Here is a 27,595-nt window from a genome sequence, read left to right on the forward strand (position 1 = left end):
AGTTGAAGTAGGGCTGAACAGAGACTGTAGAGTAAAGAGAAAATAATTCAATTCAAATTTAACTATGATGTTCCCAACCATTCATTCCAAAATATCAACTTGAAAAATACAATTTTCTGCCAAGAGCAGCAGTTTTGATGTAGTTTTTACTTACTTCAAGCCACAGGCCACCGGCCAGTCCAAGGACCACGACGAGAGAAAGAGAGGATGTCATCTGTGATAAGAGGTGGTAAGAGTTATCAGGACAAAATATACACAAGTTCTAAAATCAAGAGCAAGAGTGAAGTCGAACCTTGGCTGATATGATCAGTTGCACAATGTCTCTGTGAGGCAAGAACACTCTTATATAGGATTTTTGTTCTCATCTTTTTGTCTTTGCCAAGTTCCCCCTTATGTCAACACACAGAAATGTTCTACATCGTAGACATTTATAAAGAAGATCAATGAATTGAAGCATAGCCAACTTCCCCCTTTTTTTTTCGAAGAGAGTATGTACACACATGAGTATGTAGATGTATCTTACTTTCATGTAACACATCTAATCTAACATGCTAATCTTTCATTTTTAAATGTTGATTATGGACATTTGTATATTATCTTCTACTTCCAAATGTTTCTTTTGTCTTATCCAGTGACTATTTTGATGAACATCTAGTTTATAAATTGACCAATAGGTAGTTTTAACAATTCTTTATCATTTAATATGATTAAACACTCCAGTTCCTACTTGAAAACCAGCCACACATTTGATAAATGCTAATATAAAAGATACACAATACAGTTTGTATTCGTGCAACACATGACGTTGTCATCTGCAAAAAGAGGTCATAAGAGTTATCAAAACTAACTAATATTTTGCAAATATTGCGGAGGCTAATCACCACAACCCAAGTGTTTTATTTAAAACAATACAATCTTTTTTAAATCACCCTCAGTCTGATGACTTAGAAGCATCACCTGAAACGTGTAATAGATTTTTAAAATAGTCTTTCCAACAGTGATGTGCAGTGAGGCTCATGGTTGGTGAGGCACTGACTCCTTTATTCTCAGATTTACAAGTATATAAACCCAAAAAAGGGGTTAATTCAATTGGCTACTGGTTATTTCATATCTCATAAGCATTCTTCACACACACATGCACACACATACACCCACAGTTATAGCATAAACCTGTCCATCTTTGACAATGTCGTTGTAAAAGTCCCCTCTCTCAGCTGGTCTGGAAATGTCTGGGGGTCACCTAGAAAGAGCTAGACAATGTAGCTGGGGGAAGGAAAGTTTGGGCCTCACTGCTAACCCGGATAAGCGGAAGAATCCCAGACAAGAGACAAGACTTGTTTTATCCAACTTTTCTGTTTCCTGAGTTCCACAGCGCCTTTTGCTGTTACAGCAACTGCAGAAATTAACTCCAGATCAACAGAGCCTGAAGCCAGTCTCCTGAAGCAACAGGTTCCAGATTATAATCCTCAATCCTTGGTATATACCTTCAAGCTTTCTCTCTTTGGGAATGACTTTTTTCTTATTTCTGGTGTTTTTGTCCTCCTAGTGCCAGTGCCTAGTTTTTTGCTGTAAAATTCAGTGTTTGTGTTTCTCCGCCCAACATTTAATTCACTTTTTGACTTTCTTCGGACGGTGTTATGGACACGAGAATTTTGATGCGTATTTTTCAAAGGAACTCTTATTATTAATAAACCATTTCAATTCAAAACCCAATAGATGTATTTTGATTTCATGTCATTTTAAAAGTTTTTATCTGCAAAAAGATTTTCATGAACAACATCATCCTTTTTTTCATACATTTGATGCAAACACGTATCGGTGCATTATTTATGTACATTTTCATTTGATAGCGTTGCTAAAATATCAGTTAATTTACCGTTGTGCATAAAAAGCCACTGCCTATCGCATCAATGTCACAAATGAGATACAATAAATAAAAGACGACACATCTTGGTTTTGAATGCTTCGTATTTTATTGAACTCATGTTGGATGAAATTTGAATGATCTCACTCGATGAAGAAAATCACACAGGCTTGGAGCAAACAAAGGCTCTTGCGAGCCCACAGGGAATGTCATTGCCCTTATCTGAAAGAGTAAGAAAGTGTCAGTATTACGTCAGAAACAAGTTACCATAGATGTACAGCAATGTAAACATCTGCCTAAAAGCTAGTTTCAGCTTTTAATGTATGGACTTAAGTGGCTGTTATCAAGAAATCTTGGGAAAATGTCTCGATATCAGCTCTTAAATGAAACTCTTAACTACATTTAAAAATGTATATATTTCAATAATAAACCTTCAGTTGTTGGAACATTCTGTGAATATGAATATTTAAGTTTGATTTAGTAAATGCTAAAATTAAATAACCAAAAAGCTCCTATTGTTCATACCACGAAAGTTGACCTCCATACAATCTTCTCCACCCGCATTGTTTGGCTCTCCTGCCAACCATCCAGGGAAGGCGAAGTTGGATCCATCAGTCCAGGACCACCTCCCCTCCTAATAACAAGTCAATGTTTGTTTATGCAGCAGTTCAATGATGTCTTGATAGTTGATTCTAAGTAAAATAATCACTGACCTTGTATTGATCATGACCTCCAACATAGGCTTTTGAATTGCTTCCAGTAGTGCTTTTGATCAGCTGTCTGACAAACTGATGTTGAGGCTCACTGTGGATAGAAGCCAGGTTTGCACCTAATCCCACACAGTGTTTCTACGGAATGTGAAAAGGAAAAAGTTAAAGACATCTAACACCAAATATCTCAGGATGTTCTGGCACTGAAATATTTTCTAGACATAACTAGAATGTTCCGTACCTCTGCATCAGCCCATGGTACAGCATTACCAAAGTACTTATAACAGTTGCAGCCATGCTGGGTCCAGCCACTAGGGCAGGAATCTGATCAGTAGAGGAAAACATGGAATGATCACATGCTAGAAGACACTTGTTTATTATATTGTATCAGTGGAGTGTTTATTATACTGACCTCCTCCATGTACACCCTGTGAAAAACATACCAAAACATGTTTTAAATACTTCCTGAAGGAATTACGGTGTTATGATTCGCTCACATTCATGAAGAGAACACAAAGAAAATGTAAATGAATAAAAAACAGTTGAAGTAGAGCTGAACAGAGACTGTAGAGTGAAGAGAAAATAATTCAATTCAAATTGAACTATGATGTTCCCAACCATTCATTCCAAAATATCACAATATTCTGCCAAGAGCAGCAGTTTTGATGTAGTTTTTACTTACTTCAAGCCACAGGCCACCGGCCAGTCCAAGGACCACGACGAGAGAAAGAGAGGATGTCATCTGCGATAATAGGTGGTAAGAGTTATCAGGACAAAATATACACAAGTTCTAAAATCAAGAGCAAGAGCGAAGTCGAACCTTGGCTGATATGATCAGTCGCACAATGTCTCTGTGAGGCAAGAACACTCTTTTATATGATTTTTGTTCTTATCTTTTTGTCTTTGCCAAGTTCCCTCTTATGTCAACACACAGAAATGTTCTACATCATAGACACTGATAAAGAAGATCAATGAATTGAAGCATAGCCAACTTCCCCCTTTTTTAATAAGAGAGTATGTACATACATGAGTATGTAGATGTATCTTACTTTCATGTAAGACATCTAATCTAACATGCTAATCTTTCATTTTTAAATGTTGATTATGGACATTTGTATATTATCTTTATTTGTCTTATCCAGTGACTATTTTGATGAACATCTAGTTTATAAATTGACCAATAGGTAGTTTTAACAATTCTTTATCATTTAATATGATTAAACACTCCAGTTCCTACTTGAAAACCAGCCACACATTTGATAAATGCTAATATAAAAGATACACAATACAGTTTGTATTCGTGCAACACATGACGTTGTCATCTGCAAAAAGAGGTCATAAGAGTTATCAAAACTAACTAATATTTTGCAAATATTGCGGAGGCTAATCGCCACAACCCAAGTGTTTTATTTAAAACAATACAATCTTTTTTAAATCACCCTCAGTCTGATGACTTAGAAGCATCACCTGAAACGTGTAATAGATTTTTAAAATAGTCTTTCCAACAGTGATGTGCAGTGAGGCTCATGGTTGGTGAGGCACTGACTCCTTTATTCTCAGATTTACAAGTATATAAACCCAAAAAAGGGGTTAATTCAATTGGCTACTGGTTATTTCATATCTCATAAGCATTCTTCACACACACATGCACACACATACACCCACAGTTATAGCATAAACCTGTCCATCTTTGAAAATGTCGTTGTAAAAGTCCCCTCTCTCAGCTGGTCTGGAAATGTCTTGGGGTCACCTAGAAAGAGCTAGACGATGTAGCTGGGGGAAGGAAAGTTTGGGCCTCACTGCTGAACCCGGATAAGCGGAAGAATCCCAGACAAGAGACAAGACTTGTTTTATCCAACTTTTCTGTTTCCTGAGTTCCACAGCGCCTTTTGCTGTTAGAGCAACTGCAGAAATTAACTCCAGATCAACAGAGCCTGAAGCCAGTCACCTGAAGCAACAGGTTCCTGATTATAATCCTCAATCCTTGGTATATACCTTCAAGCTTTCTCTCTTTGGGAATGACTTTTTTATTATTTCTGGTGTTTTTGTCCTCCTAGTGCCAGTGCCTGGTTTTTTTGCTGTAAAATTCAGTGTTTGTGTTTCTCTGCCCAACATTTAATTCACTTTTTGACTTTCTTCGGACGGTGTTTTGGACACGAGAATTTTGATGCGTATTTTTCAAAGGAACTCTTATTATTAATAAACCATTTCAATTCAAAACCCAATAGATGTATTTTGATTTCATGTCATTTTAAAAGTTTTTATCTGCAAAAAGATTTTCATGAACAACATCATCCTTTTTTTCATACATTTGATGCAAACACGTATCGGTGCATTATTTATGTACAATTTCATTTGATAGCGTTGCTAAAATATCAGTTAATTTACCGTTGTGCATAAAAAGCCACTGCCTATCGCATCAATGTCACAAATGAGATACAATAAATAAAAGACGACACATCATGGATTTGGAATGCTTCGTATTTTATTGAACTCATGTTGGATGAAATTTGAATGATCTCACTCGATGAAGAAAATCACACAGGCTTGGAGCAAACAAAGGCTCTTGCGAGTCCACAGGGAATGTCATTGCCCTTATCTGAAAGAGTAAGAAAGTGTCCGTATTACGTCAGAAACAAGTTACCATAGATGTACAGCCATGTAAACACCTGCCTAAAAGCTAGTTTCAGCTTTTAATGTATGAACTCAAGTGGCTGTTATCAAGAAATCTTGGGAAAATGTCTCGATATCAGCTCTTAAATGAAACTCTTAACTACATTTAAAAAATAATATATTTCAATAATAAACCTTCAGTTGTTGGAACATTCTGTGAATATGAATATTTAAGTTTGATTTAGTAAATGCTAAAATTAAATAACCAAAAAGCTCCTATTGTTCATACCACGAAAGTTGATCTCCATACAATCTTCTCCACCCGCATTGTTTGGCTCTCCTGCATGCCATCCAGGGAAGACGAAGTTGGATCCATCACTCCAGGACCACCTCCCCTCCTAATAACAAGTCAATGTTTGTTTATGCAGCAGTTCAATGATGTCTTGATAGTTGATTCTAAATGAATGAATCACTGACCTTGTATTGATCATGACCTCCAACATAGGCTTTTGAATTGCTTCCAGTAGCGCTTTTGATCAGCTGTCTGACAAACTGATGTTGAGGCTCACTGTGGATAGAAGCCAGGTTTGCACCTAATCCCACACAGTGTTTCTACGGAATGTGAAAAGGAAAAAGTTAAAGACATCCAACACCAAATATCTCAGGATGTTCTGGCACTGAAATATTTTCTAGACATAACTAGAATGTTCCGTACCTCTGCATCAGCCCATGGTACAGCGTTACCAAAGTACTTATAACAGTTGCAGCCATGCTGGGTCCAGCCACTAGGGCAGGAATCTGATCAGTAGAGGAAAACATGGAATAATCACATGTTAGAAGACACTCATTTATTATATTGTATCAGTGGAGTGTTTATTATACTGACCTCCTCCATGTACACCCTGTGAAAAACATACCAAAACATGTTTTAAATACTTCCTGAAGAAATTACAGTGTTATGATTTGCTCACATTCATGAAGAGAACACAAAGAAAATGTGAATGAATAAAAAACAGTTGAAGTAGAGCTGAACAGAGACTGTAGAGTAAAGAGAAAATAATTCAATTCAAATTTAACTATGATGTTCCCAACCATTCATTCCAAAATATCAACTTGAAAAATACAATTTTCTGCCAAGAGCAGCAGTTTTGATGTAGTTTTTACTTACTTCAAGCCACAGGCCACCGGCCAGTCCAAGGACCACGACGAGAGAAAGAGAGGATGTCATCTGTGATAAGAGGTGGTAAGAGTTATCAGGACAAAATATACACAAGTTCTAAAATCAAGAGCAAGAGCGAAGTCGAACCTTGGCTGATATGATCAGTCGCACAATGTCTCTGTGAGGCAAGAACACTCTTATATAGGATTTTTGTTCTCATCTTTTTGTCTTTGCCAAGTTCCCCCTTATGTCAACACACAGAAATGTTCTACATCGTAGACATTTATAAAGAAGATCAATGAATTGTAGCATAGCCAACTTCCCCCTTTTTTTTCTAAGAGAGTATGTACACACATGAGTATGTAGATGTATCTTACTTTCATGTAACACATCTAATCTAACATTCATTTTTAAAGGTTGATTACGGACATTTGTATATTATCTTCTGCTTCCAAATGTTTCTTTTGTCTTATCCAGTGACTATTTTGATGAACATCTAGTTTATAAATTGACCAATGGGTAGTTTTAACAATTCTTTATCATTCAATATGATTAAACACTCCAGTTCCTACTTGAAAACCAGCCACACATTTGATAAATGCTAATATAAAAGATACACAATACAGTTTGTATTCGTGCAACACATGACGTTGTCATCTGCAAAAAGAGGTCATAAGGGTTATCAAAACGAACTAATATTTTGCGAATATTGCGGAGGCTAATCGCCACAACCCAAGTGTTTTATTTAAAACAATACAATCTTTTTTAAATCACCCTCAGTCTAATGACTTAGAAGCAAAACGTGTAATAGCTTTTTTAAACTAGTCTTTCCAACAGAGATGTGCTTTGAGGCTCATGGTTGGTGAGGCACTGACTCCTTTATTCTCAGATTTACAAGTATATAAACCCAAAAAAGTGGTTAATTCAATTGGCTACTGGTTATTTCATATCTCATAAGCATTCTTCACACACACATGCACACACATACACCCACAGTTATAGCAGAAACCTGTCCATCTTTGTAAAAGTCCACCTTATTTACTTTAGTTTTACTCTGTCTGTCTGTCTGTCGGTCACGGGATACACACTTGTCTTTTGTGCTTGCGGGCCGTCATGCAAACATTTTTCTTCACACTGACTTAGTTAGCCAGAAAAGTGACATGTGGTTACACCCTTTGCTTCTAGCTAGACTTTGAAGACTGAACAAACAAGATCAATTTCAAGAGGTGGTGGATCTGCGCTTCTTGACTTTACGCCATTGGATGTTAATGAAAGAAGTTATGGAGTTCTTGACCTTTGTCAGGGTGACCGGAAAACAAATGTCTTTGTTGTGTGGTAAACAACCTCCAGGGATCCAGAAATATGGAGGTCATTCACCTTGACCCAGAGACAACACAAGGTAGACCTCCAGGTCAACTTCACCCAGAGATCAAGGGTCAAACCTTTATTTATCTAGTCACTTCTAATGGCAGGACATATCAACCATGTTTAATGGCTTAAAAAAAAAAAAAAAACTTCATAAGAATCAAGAAGTTTTAGTTCGGGCGCAGTGGTTGTTGGTTCGCTTCCTGGTTGGGGGGGAGAAGCGGCAGGACATGGATGGATGGATGGAAGTTAATGTCATGCGTGCATGACATAACTTGTAAAGTTTTTAAAATAGCATTGATATGATTTGAGGGCATGAAAACAAATGCTGGTAACGAATATTAATTAAAAAAAAGGATGCAAAAATGCAAAATTATTGCATGACTGTATATAATATAACTTTATACAGATACAAAAATGTATAAAGAATTAAAATGAGATTTATATAAAAAAAGCCCTTCAAAATTCTACAACTAAGTTGAAAAAATAAGAGCTTTAACAAGTTATATTTAGAACTGAATGATGCATAAGAATACAATACGATTGTCAGCTCACTGTTCAAAACATTCCTGCATGATCAGTTTATAGTACTGACTTTACAAGCAAAGTGCCAAAGTGGCCCCTGTGTTGCTCTTTTAGCAGGTCTGGTCCAGACTAGAAGAAGGCCTGTAGAAAAGGGATAAACTGGCGACTAACAAAATTACTTCTGTGGCTGTCGTGACCTTAAGGTGTCAAGAGTTATCAAGACAAGATACTGTATTCTGGCTGGATGTTTGTGACGCAGGAAAATCTGTTTTCTCCCTTTTTATTTAACTTAAAACCAATTCAAATAGATTAAGTAAGTAAGTAAGTAAGTAAGTAATATTTATTTATATAGCGGTTTTTATATAGTATTCGGCTTAACCAATGCCCCTGCGGTTTTTCAGGCCTTGGTGAACGACTTCTTAAGCGAGTTCCTTAACCAGTTTGTTTTCGTTTATTTAGACGATATCCTGATTCTTTTCTAAGGAACAAACGGTCCCACCACCAGCATGTACGCTCCGTCCTTAGCCGTCTTCTCGCGCACCAACTGTTTGTCAAGGCGGAGAAGTGCGAGTTTCATGTCCGTACCGTCTCATTCCTCGGTTATATCATTAAGTAAGTAAGTAAGTAAGTCATTTTTATTTGTTTAGCGCTTTTCCAGACCAGGGTCACAAAGCGCTTAAACAATCAAAACAATACTCAAAAAAGTATATACTTTAAAGATCAAGATAATACTGATAACAACACAGGAGTTCCAGAAAATCAAGGAAAAGCCTGAACAAATAGAAACGTCTTAAGATTTTTCTTGAAGGAGTCAGTAGACTCCATCAAGCGCAAAGAGAGAGGAAGATTGTTCCAAAGCTTAGGAGCAACAGCCTGAAAAGATTTCTCTCCTCTGGTCCTGAGCCGTGTGCGTAGAACCATAAGTAGATTCTGATCCACAGACCTCAGAGCCCGAGCTGGGGTGTAAGTCTGGATCAGATCATTGATGTAAAGAGAGCCTGACAATGAATAGCTCTGAAAGTAAGAACCAGAATTTTTAAGTTGATCCTGAAAGAAACTGGAATACAGTGAAGAGTTTTAAGGATCGGAGAAATGTGAGTTCTTCTTCTTGAGCGGGTTAGAATTCTCGCTGCAGAGTTCTGAATCAACTGCAGACGAGACAGCTCCTTCTCTGCATGGATTACAAGCTCCAGATCATGTTCCGACAACATTTTCCTAAGTTTAGAGATTTTTCTCAGTTGAAGGAAACAGTTTCTGGTCAGTTTTCTGCGGTGTCGAACAAGAGACATGTCTTTATCAAATACAACACCCAGGTTTCTCAGGCTCAGTTTGACAGACTGACCTAAGTCACTCAAGTACTGACTCAACCCTGGAACCTTATCATCAGGAGCAATGACCAGTGTTTCAGTTTTGTCCACATTTAGCTGTAGAGTGTTTTCACTCAGCCATTGTTTGATTTCTAGCAAACAATTGACTAAGCTATTCAGCCTTTGGGGCTCAGTTGGATCAAAAGAGCAGTAGAGCTGGATGTCATCAGCAAAAATGTGATAAGAAACATCTGGAAATCTCTGAATGATTTTACCGAGGGGAATCAAGTACAGCAAAAACAATAAAGGACCCAGAACAGAACCTTGAGGGACTCCACACAACAGATCTGCCGATTCAGACCTCATTTGATTGGCAGATACACTAAAACTGCGCCCAGAAAGGTAAGATGAGAACCATTCTAACACAGACCCAGACAGTCCCACTTCATCCCTCAGTCTTCTCAGCAGGATCTGGTGATCAACTGTGTCAAAGGCTGAGGACAGATCCAAAAGAACCAGAACAGTGAATTTACCAGAGTCAGCCGACATCATGATGTCACTGGACACTTTCAATAAAGCTGTCTCCGTAGAGTGATGTTTACGGAAGCCAGACTGAAACTTCTCATGGATGTCGCTCTGATCCAGGAACAAAGACAGCTGCTCAGACACCACCTTCTCCAAGATCTTGGACAAGAAAGGGAGCTTAGAAATAGGCCTGAAATTACTGAGGTCAGATGGGTCTAAGCCTGGTTTTTTGAGCAGAGGCTCCACAATGGCATGTTTAAATGCATTGGGAAAAACCCCTGTGGAAAGGGGTTACATCAAATACTTTGATAAAAAGCCTACAAGGAAGGACGTCATCTGAGCAAGAGGAGGGTGTCATCTTGTTCACTAGTGCCAAAATATCACCCAAAGATACAGCAGTGAAGGAGGACCAAGAGGAGGAGAGGGGCTCAGAGACAGTAGGGGTTCCAAACAAAGGGGGAGAGATTTTCTCTTTGATCAATTTAATTTTGTCAATGAAAAATCTCAACAATGCATTGCTGTCAAACAAAACTTTGGGTTTTTTCCTATTTGCTGCTACCAGTTTTCTGATGTAATCAGATCTTGCAGTTTCTACCATCTCATTGTAAGAAGTCATCAGATCCCTGAGGTGAAGTCTATACACCTCAAGTTTAGTGGACTTCCAGAGACGCTCAGTCTTTCGACAAAGTCTCTTCAGACTCAGGAGATCTTCATTTGTCCAAGGGCACCTTTTTTTCTGAATTTTCAAATTTGATTTAACAGGTGCCACTTGATCCAGTATTTCAACACAATGAGTAGTGAAACAGTGAATCAAACTGTCCACGTTTGGGCAGTCATCAAAGGAAAGACGGTCAAACATAGCAGAAAAACTGTCTGCAGTATCGGCTGAGATGACACGCCTCTGAGACCTAACTTTCAAAGGCTTAGGTTCAGGGATGAAGCCCAGGTTAAACAAGACAAGAGAATGATCACTCAGATGGACATCATGTACAGATACATTAGAAATGTCCAGGCCAAGAGTAAAAACTAAGTCTAAAATGTGGCCTTTTTGATGAGTGGGTTCAGAAACATGTTGCTCAAAATTAAAGGCTTCTGTTAAAGTTAAAAGTTCTTTAGCAGAACAAGATGTGATGTCATCAACATGAAGATTAAAGTCTCCAAGAATAAGAACAGATTCCATCTGAATAATGGAAGATAAGAAGTCACTAAAGTCTTTCAAGAACACCGCCACAGGACCAGGCGGGCGGTAGATTGACACACAATAGAAAGGTCTTGTAGAACCAACCAAGATCATCTGAGACTCAAAAGAAGTGAATTCCTGTGTCTGAATCACTTTGCAAGAACAACTCTCCCTAAAAACAGTAGCAAGACCACCCCCACGACCAGAGAGGCGAGGCTTCCCCAGGACAGCGCTCCCTACTGGACAGAGTTCTTTCAGATGAATAAACTCTTCCTCTCTCTGCCAAGTCTTAGATAGACATAATAAATCCAAATGAACTCTTGTGAAAAGATCATTAAGAATAAAGGATTTATTAGTAATGGAGCGAACATTAAGAAGTCCCACATTCAGCACCGATGACGTCACTGACAACGCCGCGTCACTGACAGGCGCGCAGAGCGGGATCTTTTGAAGCGAACAGCGGTCACGTGGGTACCAGCTGTCACTCACGTGCAACTTGGTAGTAAAAGCCGAATTAAAGAGAGGAAATGAAAAAATCTTACCACCTTTCGTTGAGATCTGGACGGCAGCGCTGATGTGTCGTCATGCTCTTCAGTGAGAGGAATGTCGATCAAACATCGATGACGTCCGATGACGTCAGAGTTGTTCCGAGCGATCGCGACTGCCTTTCATCCTGACCTGTACTCCAGACCGACTTGATCGCTTGTGGAAATCGCCCGGTATCCGAGAGATCAAAAGATATTCCACAGAGTTCGAGTCAATGAGAAGCGGAGCCGGAAATATATTCACCGGACGTTCACATTAAAACTAAGAAGTGAATGGAAAAACATCCTTCTCTTTAGATGTGAATGTGAGATACTTGATAACGTGGATGTTGCCATGGTGTTTCTCATCATATTATTTTGAAACCAGTTTTTTTCTTTTTATGAAGGGATAGTGGGGAGTCCAATCTTAGGGGTACCACACTCCTTACCGTCCTTGGCAAGGTCTAGACCAGGGGTCGGGAACCTATGGCTCACGAGCCAGGTGTGGCTCTTTTGATGATTGCATCTGGCTCGCAGATTTCGGCTTTTCAGATAAAACATAAAATATTATCACTTGTTTCAGCGGTGGGCAATACGTCGATGAAGCTGTTGCGAGTAGATCGCGTGATTTAATAAAATATGATATAAGAAAATAGTAAAGAGAGCTCTGATTGGCTGCTGTGCATGTCAATCAAATGGTTATTGTGCAGATTGGTTGAAAATTTGATTGACATGCACAGCAGCCAATCAGAGCTCCTGCCTCTTCCACTGAACGCACGGAAAAGATCATATGAATCGAGAATAAAAAGAGCAAAACGTGCGACAGTCATTTTACGCAATTCAGAAAAACGATATAGAATTATAAGCTTGTTTTTTTAAAATAATATATCGAACAAAATAATGCGCGTTTGATCGCTTCAGGTTCTTCTCGTTAAGCTGCAGGTTTCAATGAAAGCGCAACAAATGCTGGTTTTCCTTTTGTGATCGCGGTCCTTAAAACACACTTGCATTAATACACCATCACATGATGACTATTTGTAAATTACCTTTATCTCACGAATGTAATAAGAATACGCAGAAACACAAACACGTTAAACAGGTGCAGGTGAGACACACATTCTAATGACGTCAGAGACGATCAGACAAAGCGATGATGATGTGAAGTTACTGATGAACAGTTTTAATCTCGTTAAACTTCATCTGAAATTTAATTAATCCACTTGTGTGATTCATATCAGACATGTTTAAAATTAACAAATATAAACTGTTAGTTTGAATTCATGTTTTCATTTGTTTTTGTTTTTTCATGATCACAGAAATGGAGAAATTTTAGTCTTGTGCTTCATTTAAATATGATGGACATATTGAAATGGAGGCATGGAAAGGGATGAACCCGTCCTAATTCTTTGTTGATTTTGATGAACAAAGGAAAAGGGCTTGAATTCGTGTCAAGCACAGATTCTTACATCTGAATATTATTTATATGGCTCTCACTGAAATAAATTTCCAAATATTTTGCTTTCATGGCTCTCTGAGTCAAAAAGGTTCCCGACCCCTGGTCTAGACGGATCTTCTGGAAAGGAGGTTCTATTTCATCCCTACTGACCGCCAGAGGCGGTGCTTCAAGCACTGAATGTATCCATCTCGCGCATGCGCTGTTCGAGTTTAATACCAACAAAGTCACCTGTGACCCCTGATGACCCCGGATAGGGTATATCTTCCGGTGACATCAGAGGATCTGTTCCTTTTCATCTTCTCGCTGCGGAAGTAGCATGTCACCGAGCTAGCTCAAGGACTAGCTCTTTCGTTGCTGGTAGTCACGCGACTTCTGTCGGAGCTGCGAAACTTTCGCCCTCCAGAGACTGCAATGAACTTTGTCGCGGTGAAGTTGTAGCGGCTTGCCGTGGACACTTCCGGAGATCATCATCGTTTGGCTAAGTACCAACTTTCTTACATCATTGAATATCAGTACAACCTGTTGTACTCGCTTTTGGTTGTATTTCGATTTTTTCGGTGAACGGAAGTGTATTCGCTCCCTCTCCCGACATTGTACTCTATATTTATATATCTTTGAATATCAGTACAACCTGTTGTACTCGCTTTGGTGGTATTTTGATTTTTTCGGTGAACGGAAGTGTATTCGCTCCCTCTCCTGACATTGCACTCTATATTTATATATCATTGAATATCAGTACAACCTGTTGTACTCGCTTTGGTTGTATTTTGATTTTTTCGGTGAACGGAAGTGTATTCGCTCCCTCTCCCGACATTGTACTTTATATTTATATATCATTGAATATCAGTACAACCTGTTGTACTCGCTTTTGGTTGTATTTTGATTCTTTCGGTGAACGGAAGTGTATTCGCTCCCTCTCCCGACATTGTACTCTATATTTATATATCATTGAATATCAGTACAACCTGTTGTACTTGCTTTTGGTTGTATTTTGATTCTTTCGGTGAACGGAAGTGTATTCGCTCCCTCTCCCGACATTGTACTCTATATTTATATATCATTGAATATCAGTACAACCTGTTGTACTCGCTTTGGTTGTATTTTGATTTTTTCGGTGAACGGAAGTGTATTCGCTTCCTCTCCCGACATTGTACTCTATATTTATATATCATTGAATATCAGTACAACCTGTTGTACTCGCTTTGGTGGTATTTTGATTTTTTCGGTGAACGGAAGTGTATTCGCTCCCTCTCCTGACATTGTACTCTATATTTATATATCATTGAATATCAGTACAACCTGTTGTACTCGCTTTGGTTGTATTTTGATTTTTTCGGTGAACGGAAGTGTATTCGCTCCCTCTCCTGACATTGTACTCTATATTTATATATCATTGAATATCAGTACAACCTGTTGTACTCGCTTTTGGTTGTATTTTGATTCTTTCGGTGAACGGAAGTGTATTCGCTCCCTCTCCCGACATTGTACTCTATATTTATATATCATTGAATATCAGTACAACCTGTTGTACTTGCTTTTGGTTGTATTTTGATTCTTTCGGTGAACGGAAGTGTATTCGCTCCCTCTCCCGACATTATACTCTATATTTATATATCATTGAATATCAGTACAACCTGTTGTACTCGCTTTGGTTGTATTTTGATTTTTTCGGTGAACGGAAGTGTATTCGCTTCCTCTCCCGACATTGTACTCTATATTTATATATCATTGAATATCAGTACAACCTGTTGTACTCGCTTTTGGTTGTATTTTGATTCTTTCGGTGAACGGAAGTGTATTCGCTCCCTCTCCCGACATTGTACTCTATATTTATACATCATTGAATATCAGTACAACCTGTTGTACTTGTTTTTGGTTGTATTTTGATTCTTTCGGTGAACGGAAGTGTATTCGCTCCCTCTCCCGACATTGTACTCTCTATTTATATATCATTGAATATCAGTACAACCTGTATTCGCTCCCTCTCCCGACATTTATACCGCTGATATACAGCTACCGTTTGAGCAACCTATTGCACTCTCTTGGTTATTTTTTTACATTTGTTGGTCACGGCAGTGTTTTCGCTCCCACTCCGGACATTTGTACTGCTGTTTTTCAGCTACTGAAGTGGATTCTTTTATATTTGTTGGTGATTACTGCGTATTCGCTTCCTCTCCCAGCTTCTGTGCTACTTCTATCTCATATGTGTAACACTCGTTGGTGAAGGCTGTGTTTTCGCTCTCGCTCCCAGTGTTTGTGATACGTCTATCTCATATGTGTAACACTCGTTGGTGAAGCCTGTGTTTCGCTCCCGCTCCCAGCGTTTGTCATACTTCTATTTCATATGTGTAACGCTCGTTGGTGAAGGCTGTGTTTTCGCTCCCGCTCCCAGCGTTTGTGATACTTCTATCTCATATGTGTAACACTGTGTTTTCCCTCCCGCTCCCAGCATTTGTTGTTTTTCTCTGTTGTTTCGTTTCCAAGGTGGACCAGTTAACGGAGATCTCCATGGCAGCTTCAGCCACTGAGTTCGCCGAATATGGAGAGGAGGTGGTGCCACAGCATGTAGCCTCCCACGCCTCCGCGGCGGGCTCCCGTTCTTCTGCCCACAGCTCTACTGTTGGTTCTGAAGACGGCTCATTCGTACGGCCCTGGCTCGCCTGCAGTTGGATATACCGCAGGCTCAGCCAGCTTCGGCCAGTGCTTTTTTCAGGCGCGGATCAGCTCCCGCCAACTTTACTGTGCCTCATCTGACGAATATTTGAGGGAGTTGCATGCATGCTGGATCGACTCTAGAGCCTTCTCTCGTGCAACTTCAGACGGCCGGACCCTGGCAGCCATGCAGGATGCACCCAAGTTTGGCTTGGGCCGCATACCAGCGGTTGAGCCTTCAATAGCTGCGTTAATTGTCTCACCTGATGAGGTTCTGAGACCGGATGCGAGGTGTCCTCGTCCCCAGTGTCGGGTGATGGATGACCTGCTCTCCAAGCCTATGACACAGCGGCACGCATGAGACGCAAAGGTAATTCTATGTCCCACCTGATGCTTGCTTTGTCAGCATCCCTACAGGAGACTCCACTGGATGCTTCTGTCCATAATTTCAATAACGCTTCCCTGCAGGCATTCGCGCTGATGTCTAGAGAGCTGGGGCGGTTGATGTCCACTCTCGTCCAGGCTCGCCGCCAGGTTTGGCTGGCACAATCACCTCTGACAGAGGCATGCAGGAGAACCCTCCACAGTGTTCCAGTGGAACCGGGGGAATTTTTTGGACCTGCAGCGCTAGAGGCACTTGAGGCGCACTGTTTCCAGAGAGGAGTGGTTTACTTCAGTAGACCTGAAGGATGCTTACTTTCATGTGCCCATGGCACAACACCACAGACAGTTCCTGAGGTTCGCCTTTCAGGGACGTAATTTTCAGTTCAGGGTGCTCCCGTTCGGCCTCTCCCTTTTGCCGTGGGTATTTACCAGGGTTGTGATGGTCCGTCCCGGTCTCGGGTGACCCTGGACACCACAAGCCTTCTTTCCCATGTGTCTCGACTAGGTCTCAGGGTCAACTCTACAAAGAGTTGCCTAGTCCCCTCGCAGAGCACAATTTTTCTCGGGATGACACTCGATACAGTCTCAATGAAGGCCTGGCCTTCACCACAGCGGGTGGACGACATGCTCCGCCTCCTTCCCCTCTTTGCAGGGGCATGTGGTTGCATTACGTGGAGTTTCTGCGACTCCTAGGCAAACTGACGGCTGCCGCCACCGTGGTCCCTTTGGGGCTGTTGTCGCTATGTCCCGTTCAGAGGTGGCTGAACAACTTTCATTTGGATGCCAGGTGGCACCGGCACAGGAGACTCAAGGTGTCACACCGTTGCCTCCTTGCTCTGGCTCCGTGGAGAGAGAGACGTTTTCTCCTCCAAGGCATGCAGATGGGTTCGGTTGCATTCTGTCGAGAGGCCATCACAACAGACGCCTCCCCCTCAGGGTGGGGTGCAGTGTGGCAAAACCGTACAGCCCAGGGGCTGTGGTCTGCTCGAGACTGCTCGGAGCACATCAATGTTCTAGAGCTACGAGCTGTGTATATGGCCCTGCAGTACTTTCTTCCCTTCCTGAGAGGGCGACATGTGCTTGTGCAGTCAGACAATGTGTCGACCGTATCGCATATAAACCACCAGGGGGGCACCAGGTCTGCACAGCTGTTGCAAGCATCCCGGGACCTTCTGCTGTGGGCGGCTCCACGTCTGGCCAGCCTGAGAGCAATGTATTTGCCCGGGGACCAGAATCAGGTCGCAGACCTGCTCTCTCGGGACAAGCCTCCGTCGGGGGAGTGGCGGCTTCATCCAGAGGTGGTGCTCAATATCTGGGACATCTTCGGCAGAGCAGAGGTAGATCTGTTTGCCACAGAGGAGTCGACCCATTGCCCCCTCTGGTTCTCCCTGAAAGAGGAAAGCAGTCCTCTGGGCCAGGATGCTCTAATTATTTTAACACTACAGAGCGTCCTCCAGCAGGGTCACAGGCTGCTGTTGGTAGCCCCCTTCTGGCCAGGGAGAACATGGTTTCGACTGCTGCGCAGGCTCTGCCGCAGCTCACCATGGCGCCTCCTCGACAGGAAGGATCTCCTGTCTCAGCTAGAGGGCCAGATTTGGCATCCCGACCCTCTTCGCCTGCAACTATGGGTCTGGCCGCTGCAGGGCCCAACCCGCTTCTGACGTCTTCAGATGCTGTCTGCGATACTATACTAAACGCCAGGGCGCCTTCTACCCGGCTGCAGTATGCAAATAGGTGGCAACTGTTTACTGCATGGTGTTCAGACAGGGGTGAGGACCCTGTGCACTGTTCAGTCCCAAAGATTCTGGAGTTCCTCCAGTCACTATTGGACAGTGGCCGGTCCACTGCTACACTGAGGGTATACGCGGCAGCCATTTCCTCTCGACATGTCCGGGTGGATAATAACACAGTGGGGTCCCACAGACTGGTGTCCCTCTTTCTAAAGGGCGCGTGGCGATTACGCCCCCCACGCACACAGTGTGCCCCAGCATGGGATTTGCACCTGGTGCTCGACGCTTTGTGTCTGCCTCCCTTTGAACCCCTGGCTCAGGCAGAGCTGAAGTGGGTTTCTGCTAAGACTGCTTTTCTCCTTGCCATTGCTTCAGCGAAGCGTGTCGGGGGGCTACATGCCCTGTCTGTGAGTGAATCATGTCTGTGGTGGATCTCAGATGGCTCAGGGGTTACCCTCTGGCCAAATATGGCTTTTCTCCCAAAGGTTCTGTCATTATCGAACCGTCCCATTCAAGTGGTACAATTTATTCCCCCGGAAGGGGAAGACAGGTTGGGACTGCTGTGCCCTGTGCGGGCTTTGAGGACCTATGTAGCTGCAACCGCAAGTATAAGACGGTCGGACCAGCTCTTCATTTGCTATGGTGGCCCTAGGAAAGGCTGTGCTCTTTCCAAACAGTGACTGTCTCACTGGATCGTGGATGTTATTACCCACGCATATAAAGGAAGTGGTCACCCCCTGCCATTCGGGGTGAGGTGCCACTCTACCAGAGCGATGTCTACGTCATGGGCGGCCCTACGCGGGGTAACCCTGGAAGACATCTGTGAGGCAGCATCATGGGCCTCACCAAGCACTTTTTTCAGGTTCTATCGGGTGAACGTCGCCACTCCTCATCCATTAGGTGTGGTCCTGTTGCCCGACTCTGTTGCTTCCTCTCAATGAGGTATGTACTGGGATTCCTCGTGACCTTGTTGTTATGGGTCATCCAGTGCTTGAAGCACCGCCTCTGGCGGTCAGTAGGGACGAAATAGAACGAAAGTTACGTATGTAACTACGGTTCTATGAGTCCCGGATGACCGCCAGAGCGTTCTGTCACTCAGAATCCTTGTGACTTTGCAAGAAGATTCTGCAGGAACAGATCCTCTGATGTCACCAGAAGATATACCCTATACGGGGTCATCAGGGGTCACAGGTGACTTTGTTGGTATTAAACTCGAACAGCGCATGCGCGAGATGGATACATTCAGTGCTTGAAGCACCGCCTCTGGCGGTCATCCGGGACTCATAGAACCATAGTTACATATGTAACTTTCGGTCTATCCTATAGTACAGGGGTGGGCAATTATAATTCTTCAAGGGCCACATTAAATTATGTGAATGTTGTTAGGGGCCGTAAAGAAAAAAGAAAGATGAGAAAATCCGTAAAAAAAATGTCGTTAGGCCATAATATTTTTAAAGATAAATAAGCTTCAATTTTATTTTTGAAAATATGATTTTTTTTCAAAACATGTCTTCAACTAACTTAAAAAGAATGTTTTGATGGATTAATAAATACTCGAAAAATGACAGACAAGAAGGAGGGAAAAAGTAAATAAGTGTGAAAATGTAAATGAATAATAAATACAAAATACATTTGTTAATGCATTAGAACCATTTATACATGATAAAACTTTTACATTACGGGGGCCACATAAATACAGTCAAAGGGCCGCATGTGGCCCCAGGGACGCACTTTTGCCCAGGTGAAACCTCTGATTCAGGAGGAGCAAAGTGGTTTTGGTCCAGGTCATGGAACCGTGTATCAGCTCTATACCATCCGCAGGTTTCCTGAGGGTCCATGATAGTTTGCCAAACCTGTGTTTTGTGGATCAGGAGAAGCCATCCGACTGTGTTTCTCAGAGAGTCCTTTGGGGTTTCTCCGGGAGTCCAAGCTTGGTTCGCATAGCCAGTATTAAGTTAAAATAATTTCCTGGGGGTTAAACTGTTAGTGTAAGACATAACTTTGCTGATATAAGAACAACATCAGTTCTTCACTATCATCAGCGCAGAAATCGGACTCCTCGCTCCCCCCTCCCTCACATGGCTCAGTCTTGAAGTAACACGCACAACAACGTTATAGAATTGTACTTAATTTTGTTTAAAAATATTGTTTCAAATTTGTGAAGACCTAAAAAAAAATTAGACCTGGTGAAATATAGTTCTTTTCAGCCTACATAGAAAATATTTTATATTTTAAGCAAGTCAATCAGTTAAAAACATGTACATTATTATAAATTAGATTAAGTTTGATATCAAATCATTTCACTTTGAATGTCCTATTATTCAGTTTTCTCCATTGTTGAAACGATAGTAATAATAATGGTGATGGTGATACAATTTTTATAATGTATATTAATGTATACTCCTTCAGAGTCAAATAGTGCTTTACCTAAGAAAAGAGAAAAACAAACGTCAGCCCTTTCATCAGGACAAACTACAGTAAATATACAGTACAAAACATTGTTTAGAGTTGAAGACAAAAATATTTGTTGATTGTAATGTAGCGACTAGAAATCAGTTGTTGTCGTCTTCATCTACGTCGAAAGACGCCCTTGAAAACATCTAAATACCTCTATACTGCTTGTCTGTGACAACCATCTTGTATTGAAGCCTCAACATGAGAGATTTAGGCTGACAGCACAAACCTATTTAGGTTTTTTGGGAACAATTCATGTTCTATTGTTTTTAAGTGGGTCATTTTGGACAAAGATAAATACAAAGACATCCAAGCTCCAGTCGCTACGTTAAAATGAAGACACATTTTTGTCTATAACACTAAAAAGAACAGATTACTCTGAAAATACTCCAACATTAGTCAACATGAGGATGAGTAGAAAATGGGAGAAGTTTGAATTTTGGGTGAACTAACACTAACTAAGGTTACAAACACCCGCCGCACTTCCTCCTTTACAACTCAGCGAGAAAGCTCCTGAAGCATCATGGCAGACATAATCATGAACATAGATGTAGACAGAGCAATGTGCCTGACTTGCGACACCCCCCTGGGGAGGGGGGACCCACATGTTTTCTGTTTTCTCTGCCTAGGCCCTGATCATGCGATTGCTGATTGTGGGGCCTGCCGTGCGCTTCCCGTGGAGGTCTGACGGAAACGGGAGGCGTACGAGGCCTGTCAAAGCACACCGGGTCCTCCAGCCAAGTCGTGGGCCGACTACGATGAGGAAGATAACCGGCGGTGTTATGAGGCGGATCCGAGCACCCTGTTCGGATTCGAGCCCGGAGATGTCGAAGCGGGCTGGGGATCCGGGCTGGTTCCTCGCTACTCGCTTGACGTCCTCCTGCGCATCTTCACCGCCGCGGCAAACCGCATGGAGGTCGAGCTCCCCCCCGCACGTCCACTCGCGCCACCCCGGTTTACATGCGGAGTGAAGGCCAGGCGGAATGAGGCGCGCAGGGCTGCGGTTCCGGGGGTTGTTTGTCCTAAGCTGGACGAAATCTGGGACTACGCGCTGCGGGGGTGTGCCTCTCCCATGGCTGCGTGACCTTGGTAGGTGCTGCCTTCGACCCGGGAGCTCGGTTCTGGCCAGGCCGCCCTGTAGCTCTGCCTAGAGCTGAAGACAGGTTGACGGCTATGTTGTTCAACAGAACCTATATGGGGGGGACACAAGTGGTCTCCCTCGCGAACAACATGGCTCTCCTGTGCGGTGCGCTCGACAGGCTCACCGTGGACCGAGACGACCTTGGACCTTCTGAGATGGAGGAAGTCAAGGACTCTGTGGCTGCGCTCCTCAGGATGTCGCAGGCGTATGCGATCCTGGGAGGGAGACTCCGCGACTCTGGACAGCTGTGCCACCGGCATCTGTGGCTAGACAGCTTGGCCACAGCGCTGACGGAGAAAGATTGGAGGGTACTCCTGGATGGACCCATAACTGAGGATTCTCTGTTTGGTCCGGAGTTTCGGAACATCGTGGCCCGCCAGGACGCAGCGTAGTAGGAGTCAGCACAGCTCCGCCATCACCTGCATGGGCGTGATGGCGAGGGGCGACGGGGATACGGCGCTCGGAGACGGAGATCCCGTTCGTTGGCCTCATCATCTGGTGCTGGGGGGAAGCGTCACAAAGAGACAGCCACCCCAGCAGCACCAACAACAATGGCAACAGCGGCGGCGGGCGACAAGTGAGCGTTGCCAAGATCCGCAGAGGAGCCAGCAGCCGCAGCAGAGTCGGCGGCCGAGGGACCAGCAGCGGCGACAACGCATCTTTTCTGTTTAACCCTCCTACCACCTATTCATTTAAGGGCATATATAGGAAATAAAAGAAAGAGAACGTATGACGTTTCTATGGTTCGTTCTGAGAGAGATGTTAGTAGTGTGCATGTGTTTCCGCCTGTAAACACAGGCGTCATTAGAAACTTTCGCCACTAATGCTAAGCTAACATGCTCCGCCGTTCATAGATGGCGAGAGTTTCCTCTCAGAACACAGTTCGTAGGAGGTTTTAAACCCCTTCTTCCGGGTCATGCCGAGACTGTAATAACGGAGTCTGTCCACGCGAATGAGGGGCAGACTCCAACCACGTGTGTTTGTTAGCCCTCTAACCTCGTCGCCCAGCGGACGCCCTTCTCACTGAGTTTTCAGTTGGAGGAAGTGCGGCGGGTGTTTCCCGCCTTTATAGGAAGTGGACTGCCCCCTGCTGGGTGGCGAGTTCATTAAGCTTTCTCAGAGACGAGGCGGTGCCTCGGGGTAAAACAATAGCGAAGCTGTTATCGGGCTTCACACCAATTCATAGAACCTGAGAATATGATAGATAACTCAGGGGTTTTATTTATATTGTGTTTATATATAGTGTGAAGGCAAACAAGGACAGTGAAATTTATATTGGATTATATTTAAATAAAAAAAGTCAAAAAGAGTTTTTCGGTTTCCAGGCTTTTCTTTTCTGTAGGAAACAGGTACAAATGCTCTTTGAGAATTATGGGTTGCCCACCCTGATTTGTTTTATCCCACTTTTCTGTTTCCTGAGTTCCACAGTACTGCAGCAACTAATTCCAGATCAAAAGATCTTGAAGCCATTTCCTGAAGCAACAGGTTCCAGATTATAATCCTCAATCCTTGGTATGACCCTTCAAGATTTCTCTGTTTAGGAATTACTTTTTTCTTATTTCTGGTGTATTTGTCCTCCTAGTGCCAGTGCCTAGTTTTTTGCTATAAAATTCAGTGTTTGTGTTTCTCCGCCCAACGTTTAGTTCACTTTTAACTTTCTAAAATATAGTATATTATCTTCTGTTTCCAAATGTTTCTTTTGTCTTATCCAGTGACTATTTTTATTAACATCTAGTTTATAAATTGACCAATATGTAGTTTTAACAATGCTTTAACATTCAATATGATTAAACTGTCATCTGCAAAAAGGGGTCATAAGAGTAATCCAAATTAAATATTCTCAATGGAATGATTCATCTAACAATGTGTTTGTGTCAGAAACACTCTCATATTTGTCAATTTACTTTGCAAATAATGGGTGGTTAATGGTGCATCAAACAAATCAATTCGATTTTATTAAAAGTGTCGGATCATAACTAATCTTATCTTATCTCAAGAAACTTTACAGTTTAGGTAAGACTATATTGGAGAAAAGAAAAACAGATCCTAGCCACACCACAATGAGTGATTCACGGTGTGACTGACGCAAGAAAAACATCCTTTTAACAGGCAGAAAGCTGGACAAGAACCAGACTCAGTGTTAACAGCCTGCTACCGTGACCTTAGAACTAGGATGCGAAGCAAGGTTATCCAGGGTAGGCCGGGAGTAGAACCACTGCTTCTCCTCATTGAGGTGAAGTGGCTCCTTGAGGCCTCACTGTTTAGTTGTTCTGGGCATGTCCCACCAGTTGTATGTTTTAATAAAAAAATTAAAAAAAATTGTCCGACAAACCAATCCCACAACAGACAAAATGGTTTTCCTTCTTTTATTCGCGCTGCTTGCGTTCTCTTCTCTGACTCTGCCTCGGTCAGGTTTTCACAAGCGCAGGCACGCACGCACGCAATCCATGGCGCAGCAGCGCTGCACTGCAGGGTCGGGTTCTCATTGCCCAGCCGGGGGGCGATGGGCCATACAGTCTGTCTGTCTGTCTGTCTGTCTGTCTGTCTGTCTGTCTGTCTGTCTCGAACCAACAACATCATCCCACCCGAGATTGTCATCCACGCTACGTGTTAGCATTAGCGCAGCTGCTTTGGGAAAACCGGCCGCGAGCCTTTGATTTGAGCAGCACGCGCTCTCATCGCGGCACGCACACACACGCACGCACACACACGCACGCACACACACGCACGCACGCACACACACACACAGTCCCTGGCCTGTCAATCGCTCGCTGTCACATGACCGATTTCAGCAGGAAAAAGTGTCGCACAAGTAGCTGGCTGCTGGCTTGTAAAGAAACCTACATTTACCCACAATGCATGCCTACCGGTATTATGTTTCCCACGATTGACGCATCGCTAGGCTGCAGCGTCTCCAAATCAATGCCAACAGGTGGAATTGAGAAATACAAATACATCCTCGCAAAATGTCCAAGAAGAGAAGAGTTGATTCGGAGGGAATGATATTTCAAGAAAGGTGTGAAGGCGAATACATGTTTGTGCTTCAAGGAGAAAGGCCTGTATGTATTTTGTGTTATGAGGCAGTGTCGGTTGTCAAAGATTACAATCTACGCCGACATTTTGACACCAAACACGGAGCTAAGTATGCCACATTTACTTATTTTCATAACATGACCAATGGATGGTGGAGAGCAGGGCCGGGTCTAGGCAGGGGCAAGAGGGGGCCTGGCACAATGCCCCCACAAGATTTGTGGCTGCCCCCTCATACATGCCTGTCTAGACCCGGCCCTGGTGGAGAGGGGATCCACTTGGTGTGTTCAGGCATCTACTCATCAAAAAGAATTGACACAGCCAATATATAAGCTGGGGAACCTAAAAACGTGACCAATAACTGGTTGTGAGACTTTCTTTCTTGTTGGGACATATCTCAAGACTCACCGAACTGATTTTCCTGCAATTTATTTATTTTTTCTCTGCTTGAGATGAAAAGTGTGATGACAATAAAAATTTAACTTACTACCTTACCTTACCTTACCTTACACATGTGCATCAACAGGAAAAGTTGTTTGTCAGACTTATTTCAGTTGCAACTTATTAGTCTTGAGCTGTAAGTTTTGACTTATTTTTATGTGTAACAATGTATTTAGTGCGCCACATGCAAGGCTGTGTGCAGCCATTTTTATTTTATTGTAAAATGCTACATCACACATGTTGTTAGCAGCTCACAATTGTTGGTTTTAGAGTAGTTATGCCCCCTCTCAAGTAATACATTCAAAGTCATTTAACATTAAGGAGTAGTTACATTTATTTAACATTAGCTTACATTTAGTTACATTTATAAGTTACATCTGGCCCTTTGAGGGCAGCCATTATGATGATGTGGCCCCTGGTGAAAACCAGTTTGACACCCCTGGTATACACCTTCAAGCTTTCTCTCTTTGGGAATGACTTTTTTCTTATTTCTTGTGTTTTTGTCCTCCTAGTACCAGTTTTTTGCTTTAAAACTCAGTGTTTGTGTTTCTCTGCCCAACACTTAATTCACTTTTGACAGTCTTCGGACGGTGTTATGGACACGAGAATTTTGATGCGTATTTTTCAAAGAAACTCTTATTATTAATAAACCATTTCAATTCAAAACCCATTAGATGTGTTTTGATTTCATGTCATTTTAAAAGTTTTTATCTGCAAAAAGATTTTCATGAACAACATCATCCTTTTTTTCATACATTTGATGCAAACACGTGTCGGTGCATTATTTATGTACAATTTAATTTGATAGCGTTGCTAAAATATCAGTTAATTTACCGTTGTGCATTAAAAAGCCACTGCTTATCGCATCAATGTCACAAATGAGATACAATAAATAAAAGACGACACATCATGGATTTCGAATGCTTAGTATTTTATTGAACTCATGTTGGATCAAATTTGAATGATCTCACTCGATGAAGAAAATCACACAGGCTTGGAGCAAACAAAGGCTCTTGGCAAAGGCAAAGTTGGATCCATCAGTCCAGGACCACCTCCCCTCCTAATAACAAGTCAATGTTTGTTCATGCAGCAGTTCAATGATGTCTTGATAGTTGATTCTAAGTAAAAGAATCACTGACCTTGTAGTGATCATGACCTCCAACATAGGCTTTTGAATTGCTTCCAGTAGCGCTTTTGATCACCTGTCTGACAAACTGATGTTGAGGCTCACTGTGGATAGAAGCCAGGTTTGCACCTAATCCCACACAGTGTTTCTATGGAATGTGAAAAGAAAATAGTTAAATACATCTAACACCAAATATCTCAGGATGTTCTGTCACTAAAATATTTTCTAGACATAACTAGAATGTTCCGTACCTCTGCATCAGCCCATGGCTACAGCGTTACCAAAGTACTTATAACAGTTGCAGCCATGCTGGGTCCAGCCACAAGGGCAGGAATCTGATCAGTAGAGGAAAACATGGAATGATCACATGTTAGAAGACACTCATTCATTATATTGTATCAGTGGAGTGTTTATTATACTGACCTCCTCCATGTACACCCTGTGAAAAACATACCAAAACATGTTTAAAATACTTCCTGAAGGAATTACAGTGTTATGATTCACTCACGTTCATGAAAATAACACAAAGAAAATGTGAATGAATAAAAAACAGTTGAAGTAGAGCTGAACAGAGACTGTAGAGTGAAGAGAAAATAATTCAATTCAAATTGAACTATGATTCCCAACCATTAATTAAAAAATATCAACTTGAAAAATACAATTTTCTGCCAAGAGCAGCAGTTTTGATGTAGTTTTTACTTACTTCAAGCCACAGGCCACCGGCCAGTCCAAGGACCACGACGAGAGAAAGAGAGGATGTCATCTGCGATAATAGGTGGTAAGAGTTATCAGGACAAAATATACACTACATGTTCTACATCATAGACACTGATAAAGAAGATCAATGAATTGAAGCATAGCCAACTTCCCCCTTTTTTAATAAGAGAGTATGTACATACATGAGTATGTAGATGTATCTTACTTTCATGTAAGACATCTAATCTAACATGCTAATCTTTCATTTTTAAATGTTGATTATGGACATTTGTATATTATCTTTATTTGTCTTATCCAGTGACTATTTTGATTAACATCTAGTTTATAAATTGACCAATAGGTAGTTTTAACAATTCTTTATCATTCAATATGATTAAACACTCCAGTTCCTACTTGAAAACCAGCCACACATTTGATAAATGCTTATATAAAAGATACACAATACAGTTTGTATTCGTGCAACACATGACGTTGTCATCTGCAAAAAGAGTTATCAAAACAAACTAATATTTTGCGAATATTGTGGAATCGCCACAACCCAAGTGTTTTATTTAAAACAATACAATCATTTTTAAATCACCCTCAGTCTGATGACTTAGAAGCATCACCTGAAACGTGTAATAGCTTTTTTAAACTAGTCTTTTCAACAGTGATGTGCAGTGAGGCTCATGGTTGGTGAGGCACTGACTCCT

The 27,595-nt window shown here is 41.9% G+C and overlaps 2 protein-coding genes across 2 annotated transcripts; both read right to left on the reverse strand.

Annotated features, from left to right (window-relative positions):
- Positions 1–1,954: 1,954 nt before the first annotated feature.
- On the reverse strand, positions 1,955–3,399 carry LOC148066716 (ladderlectin-like). The gene is made up of 6 exons (XM_087807118.1): positions 3,257–3,399; positions 2,987–3,002; positions 2,816–2,898; positions 2,578–2,712; positions 2,390–2,498; positions 1,955–2,086 (listed from the first exon to the last, which is right to left on the reverse strand). The coding sequence occupies exons 1-6, from the start codon at positions 3,314–3,316 to the stop codon at positions 2,025–2,027; spliced, it is 465 nt and encodes a 154-aa protein (XP_087663244.1). The 5' UTR covers positions 3,317–3,399; the 3' UTR covers positions 1,955–2,024.
- A 1,641-nt stretch (positions 3,400–5,040) lies between these two features.
- On the reverse strand, positions 5,041–6,504 carry LOC148066717 (ladderlectin-like). The gene is made up of 7 exons (XM_087807561.1): positions 6,494–6,504; positions 6,356–6,415; positions 6,074–6,089; positions 5,903–5,985; positions 5,665–5,799; positions 5,477–5,585; positions 5,041–5,173 (listed from the first exon to the last, which is right to left on the reverse strand). The coding sequence occupies exons 2-7, from the start codon at positions 6,413–6,415 to the stop codon at positions 5,112–5,114; spliced, it is 465 nt and encodes a 154-aa protein (XP_087663687.1). The 5' UTR covers positions 6,494–6,504; the 3' UTR covers positions 5,041–5,111.
- Positions 6,505–27,595: the final 21,091 nt, after the last annotated feature.

Source organism: Callionymus lyra, chromosome 14 (assembly GCF_982586985.1).
Source record: "Callionymus lyra chromosome 14, fCalLyr1.hap1.1, whole genome shotgun sequence".
Lineage (NCBI taxonomy): Eukaryota > Metazoa > Chordata > Actinopteri > Syngnathiformes > Callionymidae > Callionymus > Callionymus lyra.